At 45.8% G+C, this 12,675-nt stretch overlaps 1 protein-coding gene across 1 annotated transcript; it reads right to left on the bottom strand.

The window, feature by feature from the left end:
- Window positions 1–4,958: 4,958 nt before the first annotated feature.
- LOC309585328 (post-GPI attachment to proteins factor 4-like) lies at window positions 4,959–6,146 on the bottom strand (the record flags this gene model as incomplete). The annotated part of the gene is made up of 1 exon (XM_082301987.1): window positions 4,959–6,146. The coding sequence occupies one exon, from the start codon at window positions 6,144–6,146 to the stop codon at window positions 4,959–4,961; it is 1,188 nt and encodes a 395-aa protein (XP_082158113.1).
- Window positions 6,147–12,675: the final 6,529 nt, after the last annotated feature.

Consider the following 12,675-nt stretch of genomic DNA (forward strand, 5'->3'; position numbering starts at 1 on the left):
GAGCCTTTCTAGGCTTTCTAACCCTTCAATCCAGCAATCCAAGCACTAGGATTACAGGTCCTCACAGAGACTTACTGTCGTCAGAGAGGACAGAGGAGATAAAAAAGTGAATGGACATGATGCTTAACTTTTTCACTTAATTTAGAAGTGGGAGCCTTTTCAGGCAGGAATATGGAATGAGAAATCATGGCACATTATGTCACTGTAAGGTGTTAGTATGCAGACCCATACTGTGCAGAAATAACAGTGATATTAAAATGACACTGGAAAAGAGTACATATTTCTATCACACATAATGATACTTTGGGAGTACTTGTACCTCTAAAAAATAGGTTATAGTGCCTCTGCATGTCCTTAAATAATAAAAGGAATAAACTTGCATCGTGAGGGGAATGCAGTGCACTTACATTTAACCAAACAACGAACCTAATTTTGTTTTTAAAAAAAGCAAGAACACAAATACCTGGCTTCTATAAAGGGAGACATTTAACTGTTTATTACCTGTTCATCTAAGCAGCACATGGTACCCCAAAAAAGCACAGTTAGGTGCTGCATGTTAATATTTACATTAAGTTTGCAAAATATAGACTACAGCAGATGTCTGAAGAGGACCAGCTTCCTGAAAAGACCATTGTAGACCACTGTAGACTGCACTGTAGTGCAGAAACCACCACTGCTGCAGGAACACTGGACACCAAGGCAGAAAATTCTAAGAGAAAGTAGGCACAGCTGCCCAGAGGCTTAAAAACAGAACAATAAAATGTAACTCTTCATCAACATTTAAAAATCACTGTCATTGTACAGCTGGGAACGTGGCATTCCTAGCTTGCCATGAAGAACGAAGTCATGGGAAGGGACGCTGATGCTGCTGACCCTTAGCCTGTAGGTGCATGGATAAACTGGCTGATGGGGTGGATTCTCCCAAAGCTGTCAGGACAGTCTGTGGAAATGAAGTTACTCCAGCAGGGACACATGCAGTGAAGAAGCACAGACCACAGAGTACCTAATTCTCTATGCATTTTTGGCAGGTGTGTGTTTAGCTGAAGATTATTCAGAACCACACATTGGGCCTTGCCATCTGCTGAATTTGGATATGATGTCTGTAGAGCTGGTGTGGAAATACACAAAATGAAACTGACTTTGGGAGAGAAACTGCCAATGCCTTTGTAACTACAACTGTCTCCCACAGAAAATTACCTTTTACGTACCCTCTCTGTACAAAAGTAAGCCAACGTTAAATTCCATCACTCAGGGCTTGATTTTCCCTAAGGTCCCTGTTAAAATGCCTCGATTTTGATTGGAGAAGGGCCTGAGAAACCTGGTCTACTAAGACCTGCTTTGAGTGGGGTTGGATCAAAATTACTACATCTGGGTAGATGCATGAACATGAGAGTATCTTTGTCAAATGTGGTCAGGAAAGATGGATCTGCTAATCAGGAAAACAAACAGTGGCACACAGATAGAAGAGACTACTAACACAGTTTTTATAGGAAGAAGTTTATTTTGTAGAAAGTTTGCTTGTAAATAATTTTATTAAAAAAAAAAAGTAATTCAGCCTGTATCCAGACAAATTGCTGCTGAAATGGCCAATGATTCACAGCTCCTCACCCCAGGAAGGAAGGCTTTTCTCTCTTCAAATGCAGTGCCTTCTCATTAAGACATTGATGCCTACTGGAGTTAGAAAATCCTCTTGGGCAGAATTCTAATCTTGTAGCACCCTGTCAGTTTATGCCCTGTGTTCTGCCAGAGTCATGCTTATGTTGGACATGCCTTGGAAACAAATGTAGTTTTTGTTTAAGTTAATAACTCCCCTGAACTGTCTTGGACTATAAAGCCTTGGGTGGGTCCTGCTGCTGGCCCATCAAGAAAGACTCCTCTTGTGCAAGCAGCAGCTGCTGCATTGAAGAATAGTCTCCAAACTACTGGGAACAAACCAACACTCAAGAAAATCCATACTGTTTGTTTCCAAAATAGTCACTGAGTTTGTTTTAAAGCGAAAGAAACCAAGCTCTTAAGGCCACATCAAGGGGCTAATGCCATGCTTTGAACTTCCATAGTCTGAGATGGGGCAACTCAGCTCCACTCCCCTGGGAGAAAAGAGAGGGAAAAGGCTTTTGGGTGTTTGAAACTGCATTTTGAGCCTGAACTGTGGAACAAAATCCAACAGGAATTAAGAATTCACAGTAGCCTCCCATTCTGTGTTCTGAGGGTGATGTGCACTTCTCTGACTTGTAATTTCTAGTCTAACATGCAGCACAGGAAAGAGAAACAAGACTCAATCTGCTTTGTGGAAGGTCAGAGGCGGCAGCAGCAGCAGGAGCCTTTCCTGGGATGCCCCGTTGGCAGGGTGGGCACTGTGCAAGTACCTGAGTAACTCAGAACAGCTCCCTGCAGGCTCAGTAAAGCAGTGCCTCTGTTGTGAAGGTGAGTTGTGCACCTAAGAAGACTGTCCCAGAAGGACATAAAGAATTTATTAACCTGCTTCTTGCACAAAGGAGTTTGTTCTCAACTGGTTTATCTGAAACTCTCACACTGGCAAGTTCAAGCCCTGAGCCCTCTGCACATTGGTCTCACAGTCAAATTCTCTCATCTGTTATGCCATGAAAATTGTCTTCTAGTTTAGAAGGGGTGCCTCAAATTTGTGTTCTTAATTTTCAGCTACGAGGTTCAGTGAAATTACTGACCTCCCCTGGACTTCTGGGATGACAAATAAAGTACTACTGGACAAACAAGAGAATAACTTCGAGACAAGTGGATAAATCATTTCCCACATCAAAGCATTTATTAACTGGATATAGTTAGTTGGTCTCTTATCTGAGGTTTCTTTCTTTTCCCCTCTTCTTTTTCCATTCCCTGTCCCATTTATTGTACATGGCTGAGAGGTTTTCTTTGCAGGAAGGAATATGAATAGACCGTCATGAAAGAACAGGGCACTGTCCTGTATTTGTACAGTACAAAGATAGAAAAGAGAGAAGAGCAAGCCCACTGCACTGACACATTCACAGCTGAAGATACAGAAACCAGTTGTAGGTGCAGGCACTTGGTGGAACAAATACACAGTGACACTCAAATGCTGACACCCAAACCCTGCTGCAGGGAAGCCAGAGGAGAGATTTGCCCACCTGCCACTGTGTGACTGCCCTGGTATCTCCAGGGCTTTCAGCAGCTGGGAACAAAATGTGGTTTTGCCTGTGCCATTTTTCTGGTGTCCTCTGCCAGGAGGCCTAAGGCCTCACCTTTGGAATGGCATGGAACCCACAAGCAGTTTTTACTCACTCTAGTTTCCAGAGATGTTCTGAAAGTGCCCAGCTGACTACTGGAGAGCAAAGCACCACTGTGATGCTGTTTCTCATCTAGTCTGCACTGTGCCTCCGTGTAACCAATATCCACTGTGCTGACAGAGGGAGGATTGCCATTTTCTTTGGTTTCATCTCTCAGGAGTTTTATGTATTTCACAACTGTAATCAGACTAGTTAAGAGCTTAAGGCATAAATCACCTGGGAGAGAGCTGGGAGAAGAAAATTCAAAGCACAGCCTTTCTGTCAACAAAATGAAAAACCCAAACAACTCCCACTGACTAAACTCAACAAAAAATATTGTACTTGGTCCATTCCAAAGCAGGGAATATGGTTTTAAAAATAGTTCAATCAAACTCCACGTGTACTTATAAGAATTCGAATCGGAATGATTTTGAATTTGATTCAAAGCCCACTAAAGCCAAGGTGGGCTTGGGCCAATTTTTGCCTGTTTTCATTCAGTATGAGATCTCTTGTCATCTGCATGGTTTTATATTTAACTGTGCCCACAGCCCTTGTGCAAATTACCTATCCCAGATGCTTAACAACCAGGACACATGGTCACAACAGGTACTGTCAGAGTGACCCCTTGATGTGCTGTGCTGTTGCTGCTTTTTCTTTTGAACAGCTGTCTTTGTTTCCCCCACGTATTTTGCTTTATGCAGGAGCAGTGAATGAACCACTCTGGCTGAGCTGTGGATTACAGCTCCAGAATGAACAAGGATCCCGCATGACAGCAGCACCTGATCTAATCTTTCCTTTGCCTCTGTGCTGAGAGGAAGTCACGGTAAATTCATGTTGAATGCCTAAGTTCAATCAGTGGCTGATAAGACCTCTTTTAATGGGTCCACTACAATGAGTGATGACCCCCCCCAACACAGCAATCGTTGTGTACAATGTGTGTCATTTATCAATGAAAACGTGTGTTTGTGACCCGTCTGTGCGACACCGGTGGCTGTGACTCTGTTTTCCTATTCCTACCCTCAGAGGAAGCAGCAAAGGTTTTGTTTTTAAGAGCCTCTGGTCCAAGCAAAAGAAGTGGGAATGGTGGAGGTGCAGACAGGGAGACAGTAACTAAAGAGGCTTCATAAATTTGAAGTATATAGGCAGAATTTGTGGGAAAGTTCCTGCAAACCACTTCTGCTTTTGAAGGGTCTGCTCAAAACCACAGCTTTGGAACAGAGAGAGGTCAGAGATCAGACCTTAGGTAAGGATGGGGAAATAAGGCTTTCTCCTCCTCATCAGCTTAAATTTGAAACATTCACTTTGCCCAACATTTCTGCTTCCCCAAGGCAAGGATTTTTGTAACCACTGTCCAGCAGAGTAGGCAGGAAAGTTGTGCATATTGGTGTGAGAGCTTTTCTTTGGGAATGGTTAGGGAGAGTGAGCAATCCACAGCTGGAATCTTCCACCTTCCCTGGAATCCTCCACTCCCCTCCCAGGTGGTGCACGGTGATTAGTTCCAAGTTCATACTGAATAGGGTCTCTATGTACATAAGTTGATTTTTTAAGAAAACTTGTACTTTTAAAGAGAGTTATTCTTTGTCCACGCGGAGGCACAGGATGCCCAGTGCAAGCAGCACAGAGCCCGAGTTTGCACGCTGTCCCTCTGCCCCGTGGCAAGTGCCCTGGGCGGTTTCTGTGTGGCCCGGCAGGAGCAGCTCACAGCAGTTTCGGGTTGCTGTTCAGTCGGAGGCTGGAGTACATTCCCACGTGCCGCACCAGGTTCGGCTCCACCACGAAGGCGTTCTCGCCCTTGCCCCGCAGCAGCGAGTAGAGGGCCGTGTCCTTGGCGAAGCCCTGGCGGCAGCGCAGCCCCCGCAGGTAGCCCGAGGCCCGGCGGGCGGAGGCGGCGGGGAAGAGCATGGCGGGCGTGCAGCACTCGCTGGCCGGCACCACGTTGTAGAGCGCGGGGTGCAGGCGGCGCAGCTCCAGCCCGTAGTGCCGCCCCACCAGCTCCGACAGGGCCATGCTGTAGAGGGCGAAGAACGCCACCAGGCACCAGCTGGGGCCCGCCCGCCCCGCGGCCCGGCAGTATGCACAGGTCAGCACCGGCCCCAGGAACATGCCCAGGCCCAGCCATTCCAGGATCCTCATGGGCTCGGGGTTGAAGTAGCGCTGGAGCCTCTCGGGATGGTACAGCTTGAAGTAGAGAGCGTCTCTGAGGTAGGGCTTGGAGAACCGGGCCGAGAAGAGGTGCTGCAAGACAGAAAATATCTCCTCCTCTGGCACGGCATCATCTTCCACGAGGAGGATGTACTCTGGGTTGTACACCAACAGCGACTGCTCGAGGCAGAAGACGTAGTCCTGCTTCTCCTTCTCGAACTGGTTCAGGCTGGGGTCAGGGTTCTCTCCAGCTCTGTCACGACTGACCATAGGAAAGAAGCTGCTCAGCAGCCCGACATCCTGATGGCTGCTGGGGTCTGACTCCACGTTACAGAGGAGCATGCGGTGGCTCTGGCAACGCGCACCACATTTCTGGAGGAGGCGGTGGAAGTGGGAGACCACTTGCAAGACGTAGTGGAAATCATTCCGCCTCTGCACAGTGATAATGGTGATCAGCAGCAAGGGCTGGAAGGCGTCACTGCCAGAGGCCTCGGAGGCGTTTGGCATCTGCATCTTCTCAAAGTAACGGAGGGCATCCTGGCCCTCCTGCTGGTTCTGCTCCAGGAACTCCTGGCTCATGGGGTTCAGGTGCCAGCGCCGCAGGTAGAAGTAAGAGTGGAGGAGCCGGTGGCAGATCAAAGGTGCCAGCACACCAAAAGTCACCACAGTCAGGGTGAGAAGATGGATGAAAGGGCTGGACCAACGGCACCACTTCCCCCAGAGCTGCCAGGCTTGGTGTAACATAACTCCTGCAGAAGGAGGGCACTCCTGCATCCTTCATGCCTTCAATCCTTCACTTCCAATGCATCCTTCGCCCTGGACTGCAGGGTATCACTGGGGCCATTGCTGCCAAACCTGCACAAGTTGTCCAAGCCTAGAACGGAAGGAAAAAGGATGGTTACTGAAACAGCTACTTGACAGAGAAAATTGAAAGCGGGGGGCTAGTCACTGAGTAAGCTAAAATACAAGGCCCCTGTGGAGTCCCTTGGGGTGGAGGCATCACAGAAAAGTCCTGGGAGGCTGAGAATAGATGAGACAAACTTAGTTTCCAGTAAAGTGCCCCTAAGGCCTTTTCAGCAAGTAGGAGCTCTGATCTGAGCTGGAAAGGACTTTGTGTATTTGTTACTGTGCTTCAAACGTAACAACAGGCCAGGTGGATGCAGGATGTGTGGAAATCCCTTTCTTTTTAAGGCACAGAACTCAGGTACCACTGTCTGGTCACAGTGCCATAGCAATGTTTAGATCACAGCCAAGAAGCAAAGCCAGATCTCTTGTATCTTAGTCTAGCACATAGCTGAGAGACAAACTTTTACCTCTTTGGAGTCACACATGCTTCCCTCCTGCTGCTCACACACTTGCAAATGTGTGTTTTTCCACACTCTTCCCCAGAGCCTGAAGCCAGATAACAAAGACACCAATTTGCTTCACTTAGCCTGTGTATGCTAAGGGTAATGTGTGTGTCTGTCTTTTTCTCTCAGATGTCTTGTCCTTGCTAGACCCTGTGAAATACATGGGCACAGCAACATTAACATGTTGTAATTTAGCCATTGACTCATATTTCTTATGTAAAAGTATGCACTTTAGAAGTATATGCCTTGAATTTTAAACTGAAGTATTCATATAAATCTGTAATATTTTTTGTGTACACATTCACTTTAAGCAAATACTCACGTCCACAAAAGTTAGATTTTGCCATATCTGCTTCTCTGGCTACCCTGAACACCTCACAGCCTGGGTGACAGAAGTTTACCCAAAATCTGGGCAGTTAGACTGTTCAGATGAATTCTCTTATGTCAGTAGTCTCACTTTTAAATCTGCTGTTTCATTTTCCCTTTAGTTTCCTATTCTCTCTCCCTAAGAACGGAGTTACTCATGTTCCCCTCACTGAGGTAACTGAATGTGCACTGGGTGTTCAGTGCACAGTTTCTCCAATTCTTAACCTTCTGCCTTCATCAAGTTCTGATCATCAAATGGTGGTTCCAGCCAAAATGTTATTCTTTGTCCTTTTCTACACTGTCATCTGAAGCCTAAGCAAAGTTGGGTGGATGGAAAAAAATCATGGCTTTCCTCCTCTGTCTCAGAAAAATGGATCTTGTACAAGAAAAGATTTTGAGGACGCAGAGCAGGGTCTGGCTCTGGGGATACTTCAAAACTGCTTTCTTTACAGTGGTCACAGATTTGCTGTTTTTACCATTAGGAGAACTTATTCCCATTTCCATATGGGAATGTGACAACCGTCTGTGAAATGCCTTTTAACAAGATTAATGCAAAAGATACCAGAGTTATTCCAAATATTTGTTAGAGAACAGGCAGTTCATGCTGTGAGATCTCAAACCATCCTCAGAGAGACAGTGGCATCAGTGTTGTGCTTTCTTAGGGCTCAAGACAAGATTTAGAGTAATTAAACAGAGAACAGATTTACAGGCTGATGAATTAGAATCTTCAGTTTCTTCCCTTATAGCTTTCTTTTTCTTTCTGGTTACACAATCCCGTTTCACAAACACTGCATTGAATTGCATCAGTGAACCTTGTAAAGGCCTTAAAGGCGATGGCTGCACTTCAGCTGCTAGATGCAAGTCCTGAAGATTCACAATGTGAAGACCTGAAATCCATCAGATGCAAAGATCTGGCATTTAAATGCATTTATTCATACAAAATCTTGGGCTTTCCAGCTAACCTGTCACAAGCATTAAGAGAACACAAAAATGCAGAATCATATTCTACAGCTCATGCTGTTGAGCCTTGTCTTGATACGAGCATCATTGTGGGCACTGTATGTGAGCCAGCCTCCAAACTTGAAAGTGAGGACCACAGTGGGGAAAAAGGAGATGAAGGAAAACCAGAAGGTGCTTTAGTTCTCAGGGAGTAAAGAAGTTTACTTTCCTCTGCCAGCTATGCTGAAGCTCTGAGCTACAAAACCTATGAGCTGGCAGTGAGCTCTTGGGATATACATGAAAGCACTAATAATAATTCTTTGAGCATTTCTTCATTAATAATTCTTGGAGTAACCTGGTCTAGTAAGTGGCATCTGGCAGGGAGGTTGGAACTAGCTGGTCTTTAAGGTCCCTTCCAACCCAAACCATCCTGTGATTCTGTGATGATAATGCTCACCCAAGGAGAGGCCTCCTTCCCTCACACCATTGTCTACTGAAGAGGAAAAAACAAGTGTCCTGTCCTCCCTGCTGGCCAGCAGAGCTGGGAGGGCCACAACCTCATGAGATGAATCAAACAAGTTCTCACTTGACGTCTTGCCCTTCTGCAACCCGTGTTGTTCAAGGGTCATGTCCCACGTCCCTGCAGGTGGACTCGCACTGAGTCCCAAAGGCAGACAGTGCTTGGAAAGTGGTGCGGGGACTCCACCTGCTGGTGTCCCAGCTCCCGGCTCAGGGCAGGGTCGGTGAGGTGCATGTGGGCACCACCCTCTCTGGAGGTACCGCCTGGCTCCCCTGGAAAAGCACACAGGACTGGAAGGCACCCATGCAGATCACTGTGTCGTAGTTCCAAACGTTATGACTTAACCCCAGCTTCACTTCACGAGTAACAGAATTCAAGATCTTAGAGCTCTTATTCTGGCTCTGCAACTCAGGGAGCCTCAAGGAAACAGTCATCACACACAGACACTACTGCTTCTCTTCACATCTTCCTCTGCTGCCTGAGATGTTCACACTCACATTGACAGCCACACTCTGCCACTCTATTTGCAGAGGAAGAGGCTGTTTTCAGTGGGCAGTGAAATAACCACAGAGGCTAAAAATGGTCACGAATGTATCAAAGTAGGTCAAATACTGTCATTAATGTAAAAAACAAGGTGAACAATCTAGAAGAGAGGGAACAGACTGACCTCCTTCCCACCTTTTGTCTGTATCACTGGGAACCTGATAGTTCAAGATATAGGTAAAAATTTTCTTACAGAGGTGAAGCTTGCTCTTATCTGCAGGATTTGAATCCAGAGTTTCTGCTCAGGCTGTTTTCTAGCCATTAGGATGGTTCTGACTTCAGATAAGAGACTCTGTTCTTCAGAAGCTGTTTGTACTATCATTTTAACTTTTTTCCCTTCCTAGGGGGAAAATCATCTTGTTTGTTCTTCAGGTAAGTGGCATTTCAGACAGAAAAAAAAAATGAAGTATGATGAGAAAAGCAAGAATCAGATTTGGATTTTATAGTGCCTTTAAAACCCCCACTTTATTATAGTAACTACTTTGCAACCATATAAATTCTTGCAGCGGAGGGCAGATTTATACATACTGTATGTAGAACTGAGCTATTGCTTAAACACAGCTAGAAGCTGTGGTGATGTAAAGCTGTAGGTTTGGCTTGTTTTTTTCCTTAGATACTCATGATGAAGATTCCTTCCAGAAACACCTGATTCCAAATCTGTATCACATCTTCATCAGTCCCCTAATTACTTGGCTGAATTACACTGTTCAGGAAAAGTCACCTCTTCGCACACTGAGGAAGAGTAGAAGAATTAGTAATGTACTCTTTGGGGCGCAGAGCACTGTCTGCTGTGCTTGTGCTTTAAGAGAGAAAGCTGATTTTGTGTCTGTTCCAAACTCCTCTCCACAGAGAGGTGTTCCTGGAACAAAGTTTCCTGCATGTTTCAAAACTGAAAAATTTTAGGTTCCTGGATAGCTAATGTAAGAGAGAGCATCTGCCTTCTACTTCCTGCTCCATGAGATAAGGACACAAGTGTTCCTGTACTATTACAATATTAAATGATTCCTTTTTGCCTATCTACAGATCTTCCAGGTCAGTGGGAAAAGCCATTCTTTCCTAACATAAAAACAGCTGGATGAAGTCATGTGGTCAGAGCCATAGAATCATCTCTGGGAAACAAAGGCAGGCTCTTGGAAAATGTCATGGGCTGTCGCAGTCCCCGGCTGGGCCACAGCAGTGGTGGGAGTAATGGTGCTCACATGAGTGGTACCTTTCACTTGTGTGTTGATCCTATAGCAGCACCCCAAGCTGAAACCTTTGTGTGAAAAGCTTTTCTATGTCCCAGCCTAACACCATGCAGATGAGCTGCCAGCTCAGGACCAGCTCCTCTGCTGATGAACCCTCTCTGGCAGAGACAAGGCCTTTGTCATACTGTGACAAACATCCTGCTCAAATCTGAGGAAGCCGATGGAGGCTTCCCAAGGAGCCATAGAGATCTGTAACATACATGCTGACAAGGAATGTACAGATATCCTCAAATTCGGAAACCTGAGGTCTCTGCCAAGAGCTGATCCCTATTACTGGGCCAGATGGCCAGCTTTTCTCATCTGCAATTCCTCTTGTTTTCAGACAGCTTTTAGTAGGTCAGGTGCCAGATAATATTTCTGCAATGTGTCAGGCCCACCTTGACAACAGCAGTGTCCAGTAGAAGCCAAGCATCCATAGATCTGACCACTGCACTTCGGTGCCAAACTGGGAGTGGGGCTCTCTAGAAAACACAAACCATCCCAGCAAGAGCTGTGCTGCTAAATTTTGCCCATCTCCTCTTGCTTAACTTACTGCTCTGCTGAATTGTTAAACTGAGGCATCAAGGGTTTTTGCAAATCTTTGGTCTATTACTTCTGACTGACTTTGGAGAGCTTTTTCAGGTGACTCTCCCAAGGTAGTTGCTTGTATGGTAGCTATTTGTTGAGGGCTGCCAATTTTGCTGCAGGCTTCTATCATTTGTGGTAGGGTAGGCTCCTGTTCAGGTAAACTTCGAATGACTTTTCTACATTCTTCACTGGCATTTGCATATGCAAGGTTGCGAAGTGCTCGGGCTCCATCATCCTCACACTGCCTTTCCAAGGCTTGTGTCAGGCGATCGATGAATGCTCTATAGGGCTCTAATGGGCCCTGCTCTACTAATGTAGAAGTCCCTTCTGGGCTCCCCACCAGTTGTGTCAATAAAAAAGCTTTGCAGACTGCTTTTTTTTATTCAGAGGAACCTTAATGGTAAGAGACCGGTAGTTGTTCTTTGTATTTTACTGGCAGGTACCAAATATATCTCTCACCTCAAGCACTGCTGAAAGCAATTGTCATTATGTTGTTTGTAGATGATGAGTGCCATCTATCATCTTATCAGATAAAGTAAGCCAGGCAAAGATCAGGGATGCTGCACTTAATCTCTCAGCTCCCTTAGAACTTTTGTTTCTTACGATCTGTGTACTAAAGGTGTAACACTGCTGCAGTTAACAGATTAATGACAGCTTGAAGTGTGGGAGAAGTGGCTAGAGAGGGGCAGAGGACATGGCCCTTTGCAAAAGTTATGTGGTGCATGAGATAGAAATTGAAGGCACTGCCGTCCGTTTTGATCTGCCATTCCTCAGGGCCTGTCAGTGAACATGCAGACCTTTTCTGTCCAAGGAGATGGAATTTAAGCACTATTGGAAGAGTAAATTCCAACAGTAGAGTAAAGAGCACTATTGCAGGGTGTAACCTTGTTCAGTTAGGTAACACCAGAAACTGCAGAATTAAAACTTGAATGTCAATTTAGTGATAATCTGGATGGCTATTCTCATTGGACTGTTGTTAACTTTTACAGGTTGTTCATAAATCCCTAGAAATCCATGAGGCACAGTTTGAAAGCTACGGAATTAAGAAAGGAGGGACATGGATGTGGCAGCTGAATGATACTTTCCCCATTTCATTTGAACTAAGAGGATAAGACTGCCACCAGTGAAAAAGGCTGTGAACTCAATATGTATTACTTACAGTTACTTCCCCAACTTCTGTCCTGTTTCTCATGTGTATTAATTTTCCTCTGCCACATGAACTTGAACAGAGCCCATTTCACCTGGCTGCCTCCCTGCAGGGCAATCCCACGGGAAAGCAATGCTCCCTCTGTTGCTACCAAGCAGTCAGGTAGATCACATGAAGTGGGAGTGGAGAGCAGCCTGGAGAAGAGTTCTGCGAGGTAATAGCTAAACACAGAGACTTAAGGCAATGAATTTTGTGAGGAGCTGTCTGTGATTTTGGTAGGTGTGGCAGGTGGTTGAGGTGCCCCAAGAGAACCAGGGCTTGTGATCACGAGGTTGCTCCTATCTGTATGTAGAGGGACCCATCCACTCGGTCCTCCTGGTGGGGTGGCCTGTGGCAGACCCCCGCAATAAAGTCACCTGTCCCTATCCTCTCTTAATCCTGACCCATCATCTCTTGGACAGCTCCTCATCCATCCCTGGGCAGAGCTGCATTCACTCCAGCTGGTCACTGACATAGAGGGTGACCCCTCCTCATCTCCCCCACCTGCCCTTGCTAAACATTCCGTATCCTTCCATTCCACCACTCCAGTCACAGC

This window comes from Coloeus monedula, assembly GCF_965178545.1.
Source record: "Coloeus monedula genome assembly, chromosome: Z".
Taxonomy (NCBI): Eukaryota; Metazoa; Chordata; class Aves; order Passeriformes; family Corvidae; genus Coloeus; species Coloeus monedula.